Genomic DNA, 21,187 nt, shown 5'->3' with positions numbered 1-21,187 from the left:
TGAATTAAGTTCGGTATTTTAAAACCGCTTAATTAATTTAAATAAAACTGGAAAGGAGCAATTGCAAATTGGTATGTGTAGCAAAGCAAAGGGGTACCAATGCGTCGCAGTTCGAAGTAATTGTGTGACGGAAACGTACTTTATTCTTTTCTTGATTGCTTTCCCTTCCTGTAAATTCGCAATTTGCATCATAAAGAGTACGTACTTAACAAATCTGTATAAGTTGCGATAATTGATGATTGGCGTTTTTTTACCTTGGGTCGAATCGCTTGTCGTAAAAAACGCGAACAGAGAGAAAAAAAATAGAACTTTCTTTTCCTTTTTTTTTTACTAAAGTGGTGATCAAGAAAGTTTACTATCATAATTTATGCCATAAGTTACAGTGAAAGAGGGCAGATGTTTTGTAAAAGTAGGTTTATTTGGACATGTGCAAATGCGTATGTTAATCATGCAGCTTATCTTAGGTTTGTAGCAGGATCCACTGGTAGCGGTAAACAGGCTAATTAACACGATTTTTGAAATATGGTTATAGTTATGATCAAGCAATTTGGACATGGATCCCCTCTTGAAGACCTGACAGTAATACTTACGTTGTTGCGAAATTAGTAACCGACACTGAAGATGGTAGGAGGTCTGTCGTATCGCATTGAAAAGTGAAGTAACTGTTGGTCCCTGTTGCGCGAATCTGAATGTTGTAGGTTGTTCCACTATCCTAGAGAAAAAAACTTAATTGAAATATAAATCTAACACAGTGATGTATAAGATACATTTTATTGGCCCCTCCCCCGCACCTGCGCAACAAAGCTGTAAGGAGGTATACTGGTTCGAGGATTTTAGTCTTGCTGTAAAGTTCTTAAACCGCTTACCCAATTTTAAATAAAACTGGACAGGAGTAATTGTGTGACGGAAACGTCCTTTATACTTAACTTTATTATATTTTTTTTATAAATTCGCTATTTGCATAATAATATAAACTGTAATATTTCAGTCTTTTTTTTACTATCAAACCGGTATATAAGATAAGTTGAAGGAATTATTCGGTGTGTTTATATTTCTAATTGTTTGTTTATTACTCACAATAGTGTGTACAAAGAAAGACTTCAGGAAGCAGACGCTTAAAAGATAATTTTGAATCAGTATCACGAAACGTTTTAATTTCATAAGCCAATCAAAATAATTATTGCGGGGACGATGCATCACCATGAGCAAGATCAGAACAGTATTATGTTTATGTTTAGTCGCATTCAGTGAATTACTTGATTTAAAACCAATAGGTCGCCATTTTGGCATTTTAATACTATTTGAGGACATGATTGGTTTCTACATGTCCGAGGTCCATATTATAACTGTCTGAGAGAGCGGATGGACACTTAATAAGCTTAACACACGCATCATACTGATATCTCAGATATATGGTGCTATTCATTATTAACTGTTTTTGTTTTAATTAGGTCTGCGAATCGAAGGGAACGACGTAATTAATACATACTAGTACACAACAACGTAGCTATCTGGTACTAAAGGCGCTTTTCTATTTCTGTAAAACTGTCCTCTTGGCAGATGTTTCTTTTAAAGACTTTTTGGGAGACAAATAAAAACAGTTTGTCCTTGTAAGAGTCGGGTCGTAATGTAAGTAACATTTTCTTGTACATGTATACAGATTATGACATATGCATATTTTTATTGCTTTTGGGTGATTTGTATCTATTCTATTTTTTGACATAACACTCGTTTGGGAAACAGATCAAACTGGTTGTGATAGTATTGGTAGTTATCACTCATGATATCGGCAGTATGCCACATTGAATTTACCAGAGCTCAATTAAGCCACTGCATGGTTCTTGGTCAGGATGTCCAGCAGTTTACTAGTTACTAGCAACAATTCCCATTAGACTGTTATATTGAGTAATTCCGATACAACCTTGACCTTTAAAGTTGAATTATTGAGACTTTTATAAAATTTGTCAAAACTTTGTTGTTAATGGATACATTTGACTTATTATATTGGACAAAACAACATTTAGGACAAAGTCGCCATGAACTCGGATATGTAAAGTAACTCGGGTATGCTCTGACCTGGAATCTCAATGTCAAATATGGAAATTTATTTAATTTTGTAGAACTTTTATATTAATTTATACATAGATGTGACACAATGAAAAGTTGGACAACTGTGACTGGTCGAAGTGAAGGTGTTGCTATATTGCTATATGTTCCGATATTTCGGGATCATTGATTCCAGTACTTTCAAGTAGTGTTAAAAATTGGGTACAAAATGTATCGCTCCGGCCGGTGCTAGGGGTCGTGAGTGACGTTGCACTTTTTCATTATCCCTCATGTAGAGACTAATTAAACGGGACTGCAATTTTATGCAAGTTTGTTGTGATAAATGCTTTCGAGGATCTTTTTTCCATATTTTGAAACTTTAAATAATCTTCAAGGTCATTTTTTTATTCATCTATTTTTAAATACGTTATTTATTGGTGTAATTGGTTTAGTAATAGAAAGAGCATCGAAACATGAGGCTATCTGTTTTATACGAGGGGGCGTAGCCCCCGAGTATTAATCAGATTGCCGAGTGAACGAGCATCTGAATATGATATTTCTGTCGCTTTCCCTCTCTTTGCCGTCACAATAATTAAACTCCAGCAAAATGAGCCAATCAATGGGCATTCTCTGGCGTGCGGGTAACTCATACCTGCACTGCAGTTAACGCGCTGTGCATGTATACGATTTAACTCTGACACATTTTCAACAGAAAGGTCCCCAAACTATGATTCAATAGTGGGATAGAATAGTAATCGCAGTGTCTCTTATCCGCGCTCAGTTATTAATTTTACTTAGATTGACGGATATAACCGGAAAGAGACAAATGTGTTTGCGGAAATCAGAATTGGGTTCTGAATTTCATAAGTCATTAAAAGGTTATATGAACTATGTCACGTACCAATGAAACTCCACATGACAAGGAGTCAGTGTCGATGTCTGCAGATAATGCGTAAATACCCGTGCTTTCTTCAGTTGTCGTCGTGCAACCGGATGCTATAAATAGAAAGTGACGTCAACATAACGTTTTTATAATTCTAAAACTTTGCCATCTGCGTCAATTATAACGGTGTCCATATTGTGGAAGGGACAATACGTGAAGTGGTTACACACTTAAATCAAGCGAGAATAGTGTCTGCAAATTTGACAAAATAGCTACTGAGTCATGAATATTTACAACACCGGCACATTTTTTCAATAGGTAAGTAGGGTGTGTGTGCTATTTTAATTTATTTTTTGATATGCTCATTCTTTTAGGCAATGTTTAAGACAAACGGTTTAAGGTTCAGCTTCCAAGCTTTTGATTTGACGAAGTAATTGCAGTGGAATGATCTCTAATGGGCACATTTCCTTAAGTATTAGAAATATTGATAAAAACAATAGAAATATATCTCTTCGATATTCTAATAAGATATTGCTTGGAAAAAAGTTGATTAAATTTTAAAGTGATTTGGTTTGAATATTTATTATCAATAATTGAATGTTTCGTTCTAGAACTGCTGATTATCTATTACATAAATATATGTAATATTGGATCATGTACATATATCTCACACTTGCCAATATTACTAATAAACAATTATTTATGGTTTGTTTTTTATTTTTGATACTTGAAACTTTCAAAATAATTATCTTTTGTATTACAGACCTTCCATTATAGGCCAAATCACTTAAAGAATGTCAGTTAAAATACCTGCTGGTGTATTGCCTGGGTTGGGGTTTACTTTCGAGTCGACAGCTGCAATCCCTGTAATAGTATTATCACCATCTTTCCTCACCCTCACTGTGAATTTAAACTCACTTCCGGTCACTTGTGAAGGCAAGCAGCTATACTTTACTATCAAATAGAATATGGTATATTATATCGTATGATATAAACATGTATAAGTATGCTGTATGAAACATAATTAAGGCGTCCCTTGCCGAGTTGTGAAGGTGGTTGACTTCAAACCACTTGTCTCTCACCGCTGTGGGTTCAAATTCCGATAGGGACTTTGGATCTTTCATGTGAGGGAGCTATCCAGCTAGCTTACGGAACGTTGGTGGTTCTACTCAGGTGCCCGTTCCTCCACAAGTAAAGCTGGAACGTCGGTGTGAAGTAAAACCAAATTAAATCAAACAAATAAAACATAATTAATGTACAAGACATGACGTTTTAAGGTTTAAAATTATACTATCCTTGAGATTGTCAGTTGGTTTGGTGTAATTTTAAAAGAATAATTACAGGGTATTCTTTAATAGTTATTATACCCCCAAAAACGAAGTTTGGGGGGGTATATAGGAGTCACCCGGTGGTCGGTCGGTCGGTTGGTCGGTCGGGCGGTCGGTCGGTCGGTCGGTCGGTCCAGACGTCCGTTGCATTTTCCTTGTCCGGAGCATAACTTTAAGACTAATGCTTGGAATTCAATATAACTACACACAATGGTCAAGCACATTGAGAGGAAGTGCAGTGCACAAGAACCATAACTCTATCTTGATTAATTACAGAGTTATTGCCCTTTGTTACTTTTCCTTGTCCAGGGCATAACTTGAAAACTACTAGTTGGAATTCAAAACAACTTCACACAATTGTCAAACATAATAAGGGGAAGTGCAGTGCACAAGAACCATAACTCTATCTAAAGTAATTACAGAGTTATTGCCCTTTGTTGCTTTTCCATTGCTTTTTTTTGTCCGTTGCATTTACCTTGTCCGGAGCATAACTTGAAGACTAATGGTTGGAATTCAATATAACTACATACAATGGTCAAGCACATTGAGAGGAAGTGCAGTGCACAAGAAACATAACTCTATCTTGACTAATTACAGAGTTATTGCCCTTTGTTACTTTTCCTTGTCCGGGGCATAACTTGAAAACTACTGGTTGGAATTCAAAACAACTTCCCACAATTGTCAAATACAATAAGGGGAAGTGCAGTGCACAAGAACCATAACTCTATTTAAAATAATTACAGAGTTATTGCCCTTTGTTACTTTTCCATTGCTTTTATTTGTCCGGACCATAACTTGAAGACTAATAGTTGGAATTCAATATAACTACATATAATGGTCAAGCACATTGAGAGGAAGTGCAGTGCACAATAACCATAACTCCATCTTGATTAATTACAGAGTTATTGCCCTTTGTTACTTTTCCTTGTCCGGGGCATAACTTGAAAACTACTGGTTGGAATTCAAAACAACTTCATACAATTGTCAAACACAATAAGGGGAAGTGCAGTGCACAAGAACCATAACTCCATCGTGTACAGAGTTATTGCCCTTTGTTACTTTTCCATTGCTTATTTGTCCAGAGCATAACTTGAAGACTAATGGTTGGAATTCAATATAACTTCATACAATGGTCAAGCACATTGAGAGGAAGTGCAGTGCACAAGAACCATAACTCCATCTTGACTAATTACAGAGTTACTGCCCTTTGTTACTTTTCCTTGTCCAGAGCATGACTTGAAAACTACTGCTTGGAATTCAATATAACTTCATACAATGGTCAAGCACAATAAGGGGAAGTGCAGTGCACAAGAACCATAACTCCATCTTGACTTATTACAGAGTTATTGCCCTTTGTTACTTTTCCATTGTTTTTTATGTCCGGAGCATAACTTGAAGACTAATGGTTGGAATTCAATATAACTTCATACAATGGTCAAGCACAATAAGGGGAGGTGCAGTGCGCAAGAACCATAACTCCATCTTGACTAATTACAGAGTTATTGCCCTTTGTTACTTTTCCTTGTCCAGAGCATAACTTGAAAACTACTGTTTGGAATTCAATGCAACTTCATACAGTTGTCAAGGACATTAAAAGGAAGTGCAGTGCACAAGAGCCATAACTCCTTTTTGACAAAATACAGAGTTACTGCCCTTCGATACTTTTCCTTGTCCTGAGCATAACTTAAAACATACTGGTTGGAATTCAACCAACTTCATACAATGTTCAAGCACAATAAGAGGAAGTGCAGTGCACAAGAACTATAACTCTATCTTCAGTTTTTATAGAGTTTTTGCCCTTTGTTCCTTTTCTTTGTCTTTCTGGACTTATTACAGAGTGATTCAATTAAACTTCATCAATGGCCAACCACATTGAAAGGAAATGCAACATACAAGAACCACAACTGTCTTTAATTGCCAACAACCATAACTCTATATTTCAATTCTTTTACAAGGTATTCTGTTACTAGTAATATCCCCATTTCCGAAGCAGTCTTGTGGGGGTATTAATCACATTTAGTGATAGTTCTAGTTTAATTAACAAACCAGTATGTTCAAACAGAGGCTATTTTTGCAGTATTTATAAGCAAAACTTTTAACACAAGCATCATGCAGCATTTTAGTGAATAGTTTCCATCAAAACTGGGTATGATTCTGACTTGACTTTAATCCACTTGCCACATACTCCTGTTCGATCGAATCCCGGTAGGGACTTTGGATTTTTCGTGTAAGGACGCTATCCAGTGAGCTTGCGGGGTGTTGGTGGTTCAAGTCTTTTCTAAGTGCATGTAGAGGCACTTGAGATCATCCGCTACCAGGAAAGCTCAAAAGGTGTCATAATTATTATCTTCAAAGTGTTGGGTGCAACCAAATAAAAATTGCGATTCAGTCATTTTGACAGAGACGGCCAACAACGCTCTCACTATTAAGGTATTTAGTCTTTCCAAAACCCCATTGTTATTTCTTTAAAATGACTTCATTTAATATGGCCTAAACAACCAAAATAACCCGAACTCCAATGTATTTTCTTAATAAAGACGTCATTTTATATTGCCTAAAAAACGAATTCCCCGAATTCCATTGTTATCTCTTAATAATGGCTTCATTTTTTTGGCCTAAACAACGAAATTAACTAGAAGTCTATTGTTATTTCTTAATATTGACTTAATTTGATATGGACTAAACAACTAAAATAATCCGAAATTCATTGTTATTTTTTAATAATGACTTCCTTTAATATAGCCTAAACAAAACGAATTACCCAAGAATCAAAAAACTAAATAAATCCAAAACTCCATTGTTATCTCCTAATAATTATTTCATTTGATGTGACCTAAACAACTTAAATAATCTAAACTCCATTGTTAACTCTTAATAATGACTCCATTTGATGTGACCTAAACAATTGAAATAATCCGAACTCCATTGTTATTCTTTAATAATGAACTCATTTTATATGGCTTAAACGACTATTATCACCTAATCTCCGAACTCCATTGTTTCTCTTTAATCATTACCTTATTTGATGTGACCTAAACAACTAAAATAATCCGAACTCCGATGTATTGTCTCAATAATGACTTCATTTGATATGGCCTAAACAACAAATATAATTCGAACTTCATTGTTATTCTTTAATAATTACTTCATTTGATATGGTCTAAACAACTAAAATAACCCAAACTACATTGATATCTCTTAATAATGACCTCATTTGAAATGGCCTTAACAACTTAGATAATCTGAACTTCAACCTAATCTCTTAATAACGACTTAATTTGATATGGCCTAAACAACTTAAATAATCCAAACTACATTGATATCTCTTAATAATGACCTTATTTGAAATGGCCTTAACAACTTAGATAATCTGAACTTCAACCTAATCTTTTAATAATGACTTTATTTGACATGGCCTAAACAACTAAAATAATCCAAATTCCATTGTTATCTCTTAAAAATATTTTCATTTGATTTGACTAAACAACTAAAACAAACTGAACTCCAATGTTATCTCTTAATACTAACTTCATTTGATGTGGCCTAAACAGCTAATATACACTGAACTCCATTGTTATTTCTTAATAATGAGTTCATTTGATATGGCTTAAACAACTAATTTAACCCATACTCCATTGTTACCTACTTATATGACTCCATTTCATGTGGCCTAAACAATTGAAATAATCCGACCTTCAACGTAATCTCTTAATAACGACTTCATTTGACATGGCCTAAACAACTAAAATAATCCAAACTCCATTGTTGTCTCTTAATAATGACTTCATTTGACATGGCATAAACAACCAAAAATAATCCGAACTACATTGTTATCTTATTGATGTGCGGTACACATTTAGAGTAACTTAGTTCCATTCATGTTTCTTCATGATAGAGGCCTAAAATGATTAGAATAACCCGAGATCAATTGACGTCTCTTAATAATAGCTTCATTTGAATGGTTTGAATAATTACAAAATTAATATTAGATTTATAATGAGATTGATGAGTAATTTACATTTTTAAAATGCAAATGTTATGATGCTTATTAATTAATTAACAAACCTGTAACGCCACAAGCTGTCTTCAAAAGGCCGCAAATCGAAGCCCAAACTAAGAATCTTTTCTGCAAAAAGATATGAAAAAAAGAAATGAAATGGGTGCAACATCAATCCTTGCATGCAGTAAAAGGTCAAAATAAGCCCTTGAAAATACATGAAAATAGAGAAAAATTGCATGAAAGCACATATATAGTAAAAAAGCAAAGATATAGAAATAACATAATTTATTTAGGCAAATTTTGTTTTTGTTTCTCCGATTTTGGGGGTGAAATTAAAGTATAAAACTTACAACACATGCAATTTCTTGTATCATTTTATTAAAAGGAACATAGTATTAATGAAAAATAAAACAATATTAGAATTTTTGTTAATTCTTAATTTTAAGACAAAAACCTGAAATGCTGTGAATTTCATTGTTACTATGCCCCCACTTCAAAGAAGAGGTGGTATATTGCTTTGCATTTGTCTGTCTGTCAGTCCGTCGATCCGTAGACCAAATGGTTTCCGAGTGATAACTAAAGAACGCTTAGGTCTAGGAACTTCAAACTTGGTATGGTGATTGGTCATGACCAGCAGATGACCCCTATTGATTTTGGGGTCAATGGGTCAAGGTCAAAGTCACATTGACCTTGTAGGTAAAAACGGTTTCCGATCAATAACTAAAGAACGCTTAGGCTTAGGAACTTCAAACTTGGTATGGTGAATGGCCATGACCAGTACATGACCCCTATTGATTTTGGGGTCAAAGGTCAAGGTCACATTGACCTTGTAGGTAAAAACAGTTTCCGATCAATAACTAAAGAACGCTTAGGCCTAGGAACTTCAAACTTGGTATGGTGATTGGTCATAACCAGTAGATGACCCCTATTGATTTTGGGGTCAAGGATCAAAGGTCAAGGTCACATTGACCTTGTAGGTAAAAAAGGTTTCCGATCAATAACTAAAGAACGCTTAGGCCTAGGAACTTCAAACTTGGTGTGGTGATTGGTCATGACCAGTAGATAACCCCTATTGATTTTGGGGTCAAGAGGTCAAAGGTTACATTGACCTTGTATGTAAAAACTGTTTCCGATCAATAACTAAAGAACACTTAGGCCTAGGAACTTCAAACTTGGTATGGTGATTGGTCATGACCAGCAGATGACCCCTATTGAATTTGTGGTCAAGGAGTCAAAGGTCAAGGTCACATTGACCTTGTAGGAAAAGACGGTTTCCGGTCAATTACTAAAGAACGCTAAGGCCTAGGAACTTCAAACTTGGTATGATGATTGGTCAAGACCAGTAGATGACCCTTATTGATTTTGGGGTCAAGGGGTCAATGTCATATTGACCTTGTACTTAATGACGGTTTCTGACCAATAACTCAACAACTTAAGTTACCTTGGTTGATATTTTTATATTAAACTAAAAATGCTTTTCGTATACACGTTTGAAGGTCTTATGTAATATAACAACTTGGCTGTCATTAATGAGGCCTACATGATTCATAAAATTTATGCACATATTATTTGGTAAGATTTGTAATAACTGAAATTGCTGCACACAACCTATGGGGTCACAATAATTATTACCTTGTGACTAGTCATGACCAGTAGATACTAGATAACCCTTATTAATTGTTTGTTCACTGGGTCAGAAGTCATGCATAACAACCAGATCACATGACTAATTGGCTGCCGATAGGCGGCATACATGTTTTACAAACATATCTTGTTTAATTATAACTGGATTATTTATAAAATGTTTATACTCTTTTTTCTCGAAAATGGCATATTTTTTTGCTGAAAAATTTACCATTATAAGATATATACCCGTTTTGCATAAATCCATATATTGGACGCCATCATGGATTAAATTCCGTGGTAGGTTGGATAGATGTTACCGTTACGATATGCTTTTTAACTGCTTACCGTTCTTGTGTAAAATATATTTTATGGTATAAAAAATATTATATCCGTGTAGTTTCAAAACTAAATTTTTTGAACTTGATGAATAGAACGTTTAAAATATTCAGCATTAAACCTAGTATATAGTCATTTAATCTCTTTAAAACAGATTATACTATTTTCTATGACAAACTATTCATATAAAACTCCTAACTAGTCAAATCACTTAGAACTTAAAGTTCATCAAGCAAGAGCTTTTAAGAATATCGAAATGATACATTTCTATTGCTTTATCAGTATTTGAAATACTTGAAAAGTTGATAATTGCTGACCAATCCACATTATTTGATTCTAAATGATGTCCTATTTATAAGATAATTTTTTTAATCAAACCTCTGAAGGGTCATAATGGTTTACGGATTTGATATAACTAAAAAGTGGAAGGAAACACAGGCAGTCAGTGCGTGGTTTGGATACTAGTATGTATTATACCCGGTACGTGTACATGACCACTCCCACATTTTGATAATTTAAATATCTTTATAATTCAAAATGTTTTTAAAACATCATATTTTTAGAAAAACACATACAAGTTGTTGCTTTAACTTTATTCATAAAAACTATAAATAAAAAAAGAGGGCGGAACTATCACCCGGTCTTATTTTTATTAAGTCCCATATATATCTTTATTAATTTTCAACCAATTTTCACCAAATAAAGCGCAATCTACTCAAAAATGATTTCTGTTACCAAAAATGAATGCTCAATATTAGACCAGTTTCTACGGAAAAAGATCGAATTTTAAAGCGAAAATGTCCTTTTTGTCGATATCGCTTGACTGAGCCGTAAGATGACCACTTTGAACATAAATCGACCTCTTGCTTTATGATAAACCACTGACATTCGTTAAGCTCAAAACTTATTTAAATTCCAAACATAATGTATATTTGTCAATCCCAGCGCATGTACTTTTCATATATACTTCTATAATTATTATAGGCGTAAAAGTTGCGATTGATATATTAATGTAAGTCTAGCGGAAAAATCAATAGGTGCTCCTGACCTTAAATTACTCGGTTTCGTTAGTATGAGTGATACTCTTGAAAGACGGGCATCAGAAAAATATGTAAAACTGTAAACATAAATGTCATATTTTGAGGCATAATACGATTTATGGTGAATGTTAAGTCAAACCATGCGTGTTACAATTTCATGGTCTATGGGGCTGTGACAAGCCAGTCGTATCATTACAATATATCACTATATAAACTTTTTTATTTGTAGACAAACTTAAAATTAGTTTATTAAAATTGAGTCCATATACTGTAGACAAAAAAGTTCCCTTTTTTTTAAAGGGTAGGGGAAAAATATACTGGGGGTGTCTGGGGGTATTAAAAAGGTATCAAACATTCCCTTTAACTAAAAATTTTCCAGGCTAACATTTAATCCCATTTCAGGGGCATTTTTTACCTTTTAAAAAAAAATTTCCCCCCCCCATTGGTAACATAAAAAACCATTGGTACCGGTGGGTTACTATTTAATCTGAGCAGATTTAAAGCAACGTACCTCCAGATTCGTGCTAATTGTCATGAAAATTTTGAAAATGTATGTGAATGTGTAATATTATGAAGTTACCAAAAGGGAGCAATTTACACATCATGAATGTCACTTTACAATCCACGTTAATTAATTACCAAAAAAGTGGCCAAAATATTCATAAATAGCCTTTACTGAGTTTGTAATAGTAGAAATATAGTTGTAAATACTGAATAAATCAGTCATTAATCGCAAATAATGTGTAAAATATTACTTGAATCTTGAAAAAAAAACTTTTCCTTACATCTTAATTAGTACATTTTTTGATTTTATTTAAAAGTTTTGACTCATCTGAAGACATGTAGCATTAATATTACGATTTGTGTTATTTGCAATAGCATGAGCATTGGAACCTATGATATTGATGTCACAATAACGGTAGTACTGTGCTTATTTCTCATTCAGCACTGTTTTCTTCAGGTGATAAACATCCTTCATGTCCCTAGTCTATTACATTCATTATTACACCATTTATAAACACAACGTTTGCCTTTTTCTACAGAAAGACAAAGTAAACATTTCAGAGATTGTATATGCATTTAATATTTAGTATAATGGAGCCTTTAAGCATTACTTATTATGGTGGCTGATTTGGTACGTTTTTGTGCATCGCGTGCGGTGGCACAAGCGAGAAAGCGCCAAGCGGCGCCTTGTCGCGATTTCGTCTTGTCGTCCTGTCTCTAGCGCGGCACGTCAAACGGCGCGTTATCGTACGGCGTGTTGTCGCGATGTCACATTGTCGCTCGGTTCAAATTGAAGGATAAGCTTATAAACCAAGCGACAAGGCTCCGTTTAGCGTGTCGCGCTAGAGACCAGACGACAGCGCGACAAAGCGCCGTTTGGCGCTTTGTCATGTTGTCGCTAGCACCAAATAGACGCACAAAAGCATACCAAATTAGCCACCATAATTACATATGCATTCAAATGGATTGGTCTACATAGGCAAATTTTTCTGTATGTATTTTTAATATTGATTAAAACAAAAAAATGTACCATTTGGATAATGTAATGAAATATTTCTGGAAAAGAAAATGTTGAAAGAGTTCTAAAATGAACATTTATTACCCTTCCAGATTTTTTCCGCCTTTTTGATTGGATATTGATCACCCGAAAGAAATTGATATAACCAGGCCAGACGGGTAATATACACATTAAATTTCCCCGTTGGGTACCCAAATTTGTAAACGACATGCGCTGAGGTGATGCGCGTACGGTTCGATTTTACGCGGTGTAAATTCCGATTTACAAGTACTTTTTAACTGTCAAATGATAAATATTTTCCAAAGTAGAGTAATGATACAAATTCCCATCAGTATTGAAAACAAATATGACCTTATGAAAGCTTGATATTAATTACAAAAAAGTGCTTTCAATAGACTACTCCTTTTCTCTTGTTTACATTCGTTAGGTACGGGAAAAATACGTCATGTATTTATGTGACGTCATGTTGTGATGAAGAGGTACCCTAAAGGGAATCTTATTTCGACGTTTCATGGTTTTTTAAAAAATCCTCTAAACTCGGCAGGGGAAGGGTAATGAAATTATTATTTTGGTTTTGGAGTGATATATGTGGATATATTACCTGCCAAGATAAAATATCACCCTCGCCTAACGGCTCGGGTGATATAAAATCTTAGCAGGTAATATATCCACATATATCACTCCAAAACCAAAATAACATATAATATGTATGATGACTATAATAATATTTTTTCCCACACATTTTATTATCTGCTATATATTGATATGTCAAATCGATGTTTTCATAGAAACGGAAGTAACATTTCGCGCATGCGCATTCAGCGTAGGACAAAAAGTCAATAACGAAAGAATAGATTTTATCAATATTCAACAACTTCATAAACAATTTGATGTAATCTTAAAAATTGATCATTTGTTAAGATTAGCTTGTTTTGAGAAATTACTGTTGCGATGATGAATTTGAATAATTAATTTGATTATTTCTGCAGACATTCCATTATAGACCAATTGACTTCAAAAGCTTGATATTTATTTTATGAGGACATTGATGTCAGGAGTAAATGCACACTGTATTATAATAGGACATCGAGATCTACATGGTATAAATATGGTATATATATTGTGGTATCGATGTCTGGTATTGGATTTTGTTAAATTTGATACAAAACACAAAATAACTAGGAACGATTTAACAACCATCACGTATATACCTCAGAATTTAAAGCAACATGCCTCCAGATCAAGCTAATTCTCATTAAATATATACAAAAATGTGTTTGAAAAAAATACATTGTAAGGTGAATACAACTAAATAATTAACACATCGCAAACGACGCTTACAAATCGACGTAAATTACCAAAAGATGTCAAAATATGCAAAAAAACGTAGTCCATTATGCGTTAGTTACGCAGTACTTAAAAATATAGTGATAAATACTAAAAAATCCGTCATTAATCTCACAAAAAAATGTAATTTTTTACAGGTCAGACTTTTTTTTAAATATTTTAGCTTATCTGGAGGCATGCATCTTTAAAACGAACTTGTGACGTAATCAAAAAGTGTGATTATCATATGGGTCGGGATTTTGGCATTCTGTTACTTGACAGTGATAGATTACATTCTTATAATACCATTTTCCGGACCACACTCGCCTTGCTAAGATTACGTTCTTATTGAAATAAAGTAATAGTGTATTTTTATAAGAATAAAAAACAACATTTGAAAGAAACACATATACAAGTTTAAGCTTTCGGTACAAAAATATTTTAATTTATGATAACAAGAATTATAACATACCATCTGATTTAAATCCATTTCAGTAAAAATGTTCACATATGATACAACAATGCATGGTTTTTTACTTACCAACAACTCATGCAAAACATTATAGACGAACCGTAACCGGGTGTATAGGGTTACGCCTTGGTGTTCAATGGAGCGAAACATTACTTTGCTACGTTTAAAAGGATAATTTTATCAAATATATTTGATTTAATGCGTGTACATGTTAAAAGTGAAAGAAATTGCAAATTAGTTGCTAAGTGTTAATAAGTGTTTAACAATACCAGTTTTCGTTCAAAATATATAATATTCTGAACGTTTTGGGTTATATTGCAAATATTTTATAACCGTTTACACTATTTGTTATAAAGATTTTTTGACAGGTTATATGACCCTATATAATTGGTTGTTTGGAAATATAACCTGAGCCGCTACAGCAAGCATCATTTTAAGTGAGAAAAGTAAGATTTCTTCAAAAATTGACAGCAGCCTTGTAAATAAAACTATATATAAACGTCACGATTATCCAATGAAAAGCGACGTTACAAACGTGTAAATGGTCAAATAATTATAATATGTCAAAAATATTTAAAAATCGTAAATTCGTGAAGTGGAAATGGTTAATTCATGAACTTGAACTCGTGAATTCATCAATTCAGTATGTGAAAGCTTGAATTCATGAAGTTGAAATTGTGTATTCACGAAGCTCAAATCGTGAATTCACAGAGTTTAAAGCGTGAATTCATGAGGTTGAAATCGTGAATTCATGAAGTTGAAATCGTGAATTCATTAATTCTGTAGGTTGAAAGCGTTATTTCACGAAGTTTAATTGTGAATTAACGGGGATGTAAACAGGAATTCGTGAAGTTGAAATTAATGTCCCCACCTGTTTTGCGTAAACAATCGTTCGATTTTCGCTCCTCCACTTAAAAAAAACAACTAATTAATGGTCTTTCGAATGAGACCTTTATTGAAATCAAAGGTTTATCTCGGTGTCGTTGCGTTACCCTTGGCATGTAAATGAACCAGTTACATCTGGAACTGGGCAGCTAAGGTATCATGCACTACATGTACACCCAGGCACAGAGCTATATATAATGAAGTATCTGACCCTGAAAATAACAACTACATAAAACTGGGGGAACCGCACGTGAACAAAAAAGTAAAAGAAAAATACGTAGGTATTATAAATCAGGTATATGTACGTGATCATCTTTGATAATGTCGTACATAAAAAGATGTTAGCATGCAGTCGCAGAAAAAATATAAATACTGTACAGTGATATCATAGAACCATGATATCATATAGAGAACGAGTAAAAAAAACGTCTGCATAGCGGCCTTCTATTGATAAGAAATCTATTAGCAATAGCATATTCGAATCTTCCCAAAAATTCAGCCTCTAGAATCAATAAGCAGCCGAGCGTGTTGCTCGATCTGTATGTGTAAATATGAAAAGCGTTGGTTACATTTGACCTAGGCACAATTAGTGGTTATCACGATTTCTCCACTCTCACGATTCACAGAACTAATCGTAATTTTTAGCTTTAAAATTCGATTTTACAGTATTTATAGAGTAGAATTTAGTTTTTTTAAGATAGAAAGATCACTGATATTTACGACTTTAATATTTGAATGCATATTGTTGCGCTTGTTAAGTGTTAATGCATTTTTGGACTGACTGTTTATGGGTACCAATATTCGGATATTGTTATTTCGGATTTATTTTTTAATGTGCCTCTATGCGATTTCAGTTTATATTAAACAGACATTTAAAACCTGTTTTTTATTTTTTCGAACCAATTATAGAAGTGATTTTGAAACTGTTAGTTTGGTGATAAAATAAAAATATAATTTTCATTGCATTGCACATGAAATTCTTTACTTTTAGAAAGTGGCTAGCCGTACGGGCCCGTACGTCTAGCCAAAAGTTCTAGCGGTACATGACACTAACAAAGTTTGCACTCTTACCCTATGCTACGACCGGATGTAAACAATACGTTCGTCGCACAGGGCATGCGCGGTGGTTAAATCCCACCCATTTTATTCGATTAAATTCTAGAACAACCACTACTTTCGGTTTCAATTTTGCTGACAAGGAACAGTTTGAATCAACGTAAGCGTTAATTTTAATTGCAATGTCCAAAACTTTGCACTACACGGCGTAATTTTCATTACATATCCGGTATTATCACCGTCATAGTAGTTTTTATTCCAGGCGGTCAAAATGACGGTACACATTTACATGTAAACAAACAGATTTAACTTCTTAGACAATTTAAATAAGGAATGGACACACGGTAAACTCTGTTGCAACGTAAAGTATATTCATAAACCTGTTTGAGAAAAATTGTCTCCATGTTCAAATAAATTTCAAAAACGGGGAAAAAAAACAGTCTTTTACCGAAACCCTGCAACAGAACCTTATTATTCTGACGAATTAAATTGACTTTATAACGCTCGTATGCAATTATTGATTGATCGATTTTCATTATATTTATTTTGTTATACCTATCATTCATTATGCAATCAAACAAAACCAAGTTTTCCTACATTCAAGGAAACTCTAAGTAAGGACGAGCTTTCAAAACGAACAGGTAGCAATTTCCAACACGCTTACCGAAACTCCAACATGGCGGCTCATTTGCATAATTTATTCATAAACGCAGGAGCATAGAACTTTGTTAGTGCATGAGTCACATACGACTAGCAAGGACACACTGTATTGGCTAGCCGTACGGCATTTTCAAATTTATATTGAAGTTGAACATGCATGTGTTATTTTATGACTTTAAGTGAGGATTTTAACCGTCTTCATATGTCAACTTTTTAGAGATTAAACGCCTTGTTGGCTACAGAAAAAAAGTATGAATATCGCTCTTTGTCATCTCAAGACGTTAAGAAAAAATAGTGTTTGGTTGCAGTTAAATAACATCAATTGAAATAGTTTACAAAATTTTGATGATAATCCTTTTTTTGTTTCATTTAGTTTAATTTTCGACACATTTAAAATGAAACGAAAAAAAAACAACGAAAATTGTTGTTGTTGGGCTCAGATAATTGCGTCAATTAACGACGGTACTGTATAGAAGTTTGTTAATATAAGGAAAGTATGCATGTTCAGTGAAGCGCATTTTAAAATTCTATTGTCAGTCCCTGGGTAGGCTTTAATAATAGGTAATTTAAATTGATTGTGCTTTTATGTTTGATATTTATATACTGTATTTGAAAATTATACAATTATTTTTGCTTTTCACTGTTTTTGTTTTGTTTTTTTGTTGTTTTTTTCAATGTTAATTCTTTTTATTTATTCCACTCCGATCATTATTTATTTGATCCATGTGCTTAATTAACAAAAATTCATCTTTCATACAAATAAAACAACAAATCAGAATCATGAGGCACAAAATAACATGCATGTTCGACTTCCATATAATTTTGAAAAGTGCCGTACGGCTAGATAATACAGTGAGTCCTGGCTAGTCATACGTGACTCACATACAGCTAGAACTTTTGGCTAGCCGTACGGCTAGCCACTTCCTTACTTTTATATCCCGGAACAACCAATATTCGAACAGTTAAACTTGTTTTGGGCAATAATAAATGTAATGGAAAATAATATTTGAAATTTATTGTTGCATAATGACACACATATCAATCTTTATTAATTGTAAGTTTTGTATATGTTTTACACGCATTGATATGATAAAGAGAAGGTAAACAAAATGTAACCTACTTACCCCATTCCCAATAGGATTTTACCCATAATTCGAACAGTAGGTTAAACACCACTAATGATATTTCCAAGGTTAGATAGATTTTATTCAATGCTATGTCTTTTTGACACAATCCTATTAGACATTGAAAAAAGCCTTGATATTATATAATGTAAGATGTCCCAATGATAACTATTAAATGTTAAATAATTTTTTTCATGGCTAATTATTTTGGCTAGCTACTATCCAAAGAGCACTAGATAACTGTTGGGGACACTGTCCAAGTTTTAAGGATTAGTTAAAAACAGATGCTTTGATGTAGATCTATAAAGGTCAATGATAAATGCATTGAATTTGAAACGCCTTCAGGGATTTAATGGACAAAAATCCTGCATCAAAATACCCCTTAAAAGTCCATTTTGATGTGCAATTCTTTACCTCATTCATCTAAGAGGATGCATAAAAATTAAAAACTGGCTTATTTAAAATTACATTTTGCCTACATTAACAATCATAATAAAACCTTTCAGTACAAATACTTTTAAGATACATTGTATATGACTAGACTAGTAAATAATTTTATAGTATAGTAACTTAAGTAAGGAAATTAATCCTTAACTTAGTGATCTATTACAGAGCTTGTATCCATTTGACCCCTGAAATTGGAAAATGATGTAAATCTTCATGCCTTTATTGCAGGTCACGAGGTGATGTATGTAGTTCAGTGTTAAATATGTTTCTACAGCATTACTCTTACTAACCTAAGATGAGTGATTCGGAGAGGGGTCACCCTGGTAAATTATTTAATCATATTTTTGAATATTGTATTTAATTAAAGATCCTATGTGATCAAAGTGGTAAACCACGCTAAGTGAAATTATAATACATATGTACATGGGGGTGTCCGTGGCTGAGTGGTTAAGGTCGTTGACTTCAAACCACTTGCCCCTCACCGCTGTGGATTCGAATCCTGCCAGGGACTTTGGATTCTTTCATGTGAGGAAGCTATCCAGCTAGCTTATGAAACGTCGATGGTTCTACTCAGATGCCTGTTCGTGCCTGAAAAAATGCACGGAAGGGCACCTGAGGTATTCCTCCAGCAGTAAAGCTGGAACATCGCGTTATGACCTATACTGTGTCGATGTGACGTAAAACCCAAAACAAACAAATATATGTACATAATTATGCAAATGAAACATTTTCAGACATTGAAGAATATGCAAAATATGTACTGCAAATATTTGTGCATAATTTATGTGATCATTAGAATATATGCATTAATTTCTTATTGTAAAATTTGACTTTATAGAAAATAAATTTTTTATTACCTCCCTTTATTTACATGAAATGTTAAATTATGTAATATCTTTATAAATAATGTTTTTGAAACTTACAATAGTGATAAATCTTAATGTTAGCATCATATTTATGATTTAAAAAAATGTGTTACATGATCTTTAACTTAAAAAGGCTTTGATTAATTAATGAATGAAAGAATTTAGGACCTAAAAGTGCAAGCCATAAGGCATTCCAATTTGAGCTTGTGTTTGGTAATATTTACTAGCCATATTAGGTACAAACAAGTCCTAAAATGTTAAACTATAAATGTGGGAAGTAAAATTAACAATAACCACTTATAAAGATATTTTTCATTATTTATCACCATATTTCTACTACATCAATAAATTTGTACTGTGTGACTAATGCATGTGTGACTTATGCAGCAAGGGCGAGCCTATTTTTGCACATTCTGACATGTTTCTGATAATTTTTATAGATTTCAAGTGTGGTTTGCAATGTGTTTACAGAAATTTCTTTCTCCGGTATATACCGGAATACTGTACATGTAGTTAGTGTGGTGCTCAGACACTTTTTTTGTCTCGCTCTTATTTAAATTGGTTGTTTGTTTTTTTCATACAGGGAGTGAGAGAAAAGATGGTGGAAAGAAAAAGGATGGTAAAAAGGATAAGAAGGAGAAGGGTTACGTAATGTTTGATGCGGACGCTAGTGATGAAGATTTGGTTGCACCAGACGACACCAAGTTAGTAGATATGAGCCGCGTCATGACAAAACCAACATAGTGCGTTTGCAACCAGCATGGATCCAGACCAGCCTACGCATTAGCGCAGTCTGATCAGGATCCATGCTGTTGGCTATCAGTTTCTCTACTTGCTATAGGGTTTGTAAGCGAACAGCATGGATCTTAATCAGACTGCGCCGGCTGGTCTGGATCCATGCTGGTCGCAAATCCATTATGTTGGATTCGTCATGACGTGGCTCATATATTCTCAATGTCATGACTGTTTACCATAAAAGATATTATATGCTCAAATTTCATCAGGGTTTCCACTAATCACAGAATCCCAAGGGTCATCTCCACCAGTATTGACTAAATAGTGGGAATAACAAGGCAAAATACCCATGATTTTAACAAAATTTGACCTTTCAGTTAAAAATCTGAAGGGTCAAATCAGGCCTTTTGGGAATTTGAAGGGTAAAATGGTCATTTCTAGGGTCAAATGGACACCCTGTTCATGTTAGAAAATATTGGTAATCGCTACACAGTCTCTATGTAAATATAAAATAAACATGTTTTGACTTAACATAAACAGGGTGTCCATTTGACCCTTGAAATGACTCTTTGACCCTTCAAATTTCCAAAAGGCCTGATTTTACCCTTAGGATTTTTACTAGACGGTCAAACTCTGTTAAAATCATGGGGATTTGACCTTTTTGTCGGTAAAACTTATAGCTCTGATAAAAGTAGATATAGGTTACATGTATGTTTAGAATATGAATATAATTATAGAGTCATTAAAAAAAGAGGTTTTTTTTAAAGAAAATACTAACTGTACTTGACCTAAAAGGGAACACGGCTTCCCATACATACTTAACCCTATACCTCAT

The 21,187-nt window shown here is 33.7% G+C and overlaps 2 protein-coding genes across 9 annotated transcripts in view; one reads left to right on the top strand and one right to left on the bottom strand.

Annotated features, from left to right (window-relative positions):
- Positions 1-14,667, bottom strand: part of LOC132755826 (uncharacterized) — a 98,209-nt gene extending 83,542 nt beyond the window's left edge. The window contains exons 1-5 of one of the 3 annotated variants that reach the window (XM_060746750.1): positions 14,580-14,667; positions 8,323-8,383; positions 3,740-3,883; positions 2,948-3,042; positions 591-712 (exon numbers count right to left, since the gene is read on the bottom strand). In XM_060746750.1, coding sequence (XP_060602733.1) covers positions 591-712; positions 2,948-3,042; positions 3,740-3,883; positions 8,323-8,383; positions 14,580-14,597 — 440 coding nt within the window. In that variant the 5' untranslated portion in view covers positions 14,598-14,667. The remainder of the gene's footprint in view (positions 1-590; positions 713-2,947; positions 3,043-3,739; positions 3,884-8,322; positions 8,384-14,579) is intronic. The other 2 variants (XM_060746749.1, XM_060746748.1) reach the window with 2 other exon arrangements.
- A 1,378-nt stretch (positions 14,668-16,045) lies between these two features.
- The window catches only part of LOC132755825 (ralA-binding protein 1-A-like), a 30,316-nt gene continuing 25,174 nt past the window's right edge, over positions 16,046-21,187 (top strand). For 5 of the 6 annotated variants that reach the window (XM_060746742.1, XM_060746743.1, XM_060746745.1 and 2 more), the window contains exons 1-3: positions 16,046-16,098; positions 18,980-19,074; positions 20,201-20,321. In XM_060746742.1, coding sequence (XP_060602725.1) covers positions 19,047-19,074; positions 20,201-20,321 — 149 coding nt within the window. In that variant the 5' untranslated portion in view covers positions 16,046-16,098; positions 18,980-19,046. Of the gene's footprint in view, positions 16,141-18,979; positions 19,075-20,200; positions 20,322-21,187 lie in introns of all 6 variants that reach the window. The other variant, XM_060746741.1, reaches the window with a different exon arrangement.

Source organism: Ruditapes philippinarum, unplaced genomic scaffold, assembly GCF_026571515.1.
Source record: "Ruditapes philippinarum isolate M1 unplaced genomic scaffold, ASM2657151v2 ctg608_1_1_1_1, whole genome shotgun sequence".
Taxonomy (NCBI): Eukaryota; Metazoa; Mollusca; class Bivalvia; order Venerida; family Veneridae; genus Ruditapes; species Ruditapes philippinarum.
This window is presented reverse-complemented; position numbering and strand designations above follow the sequence as displayed.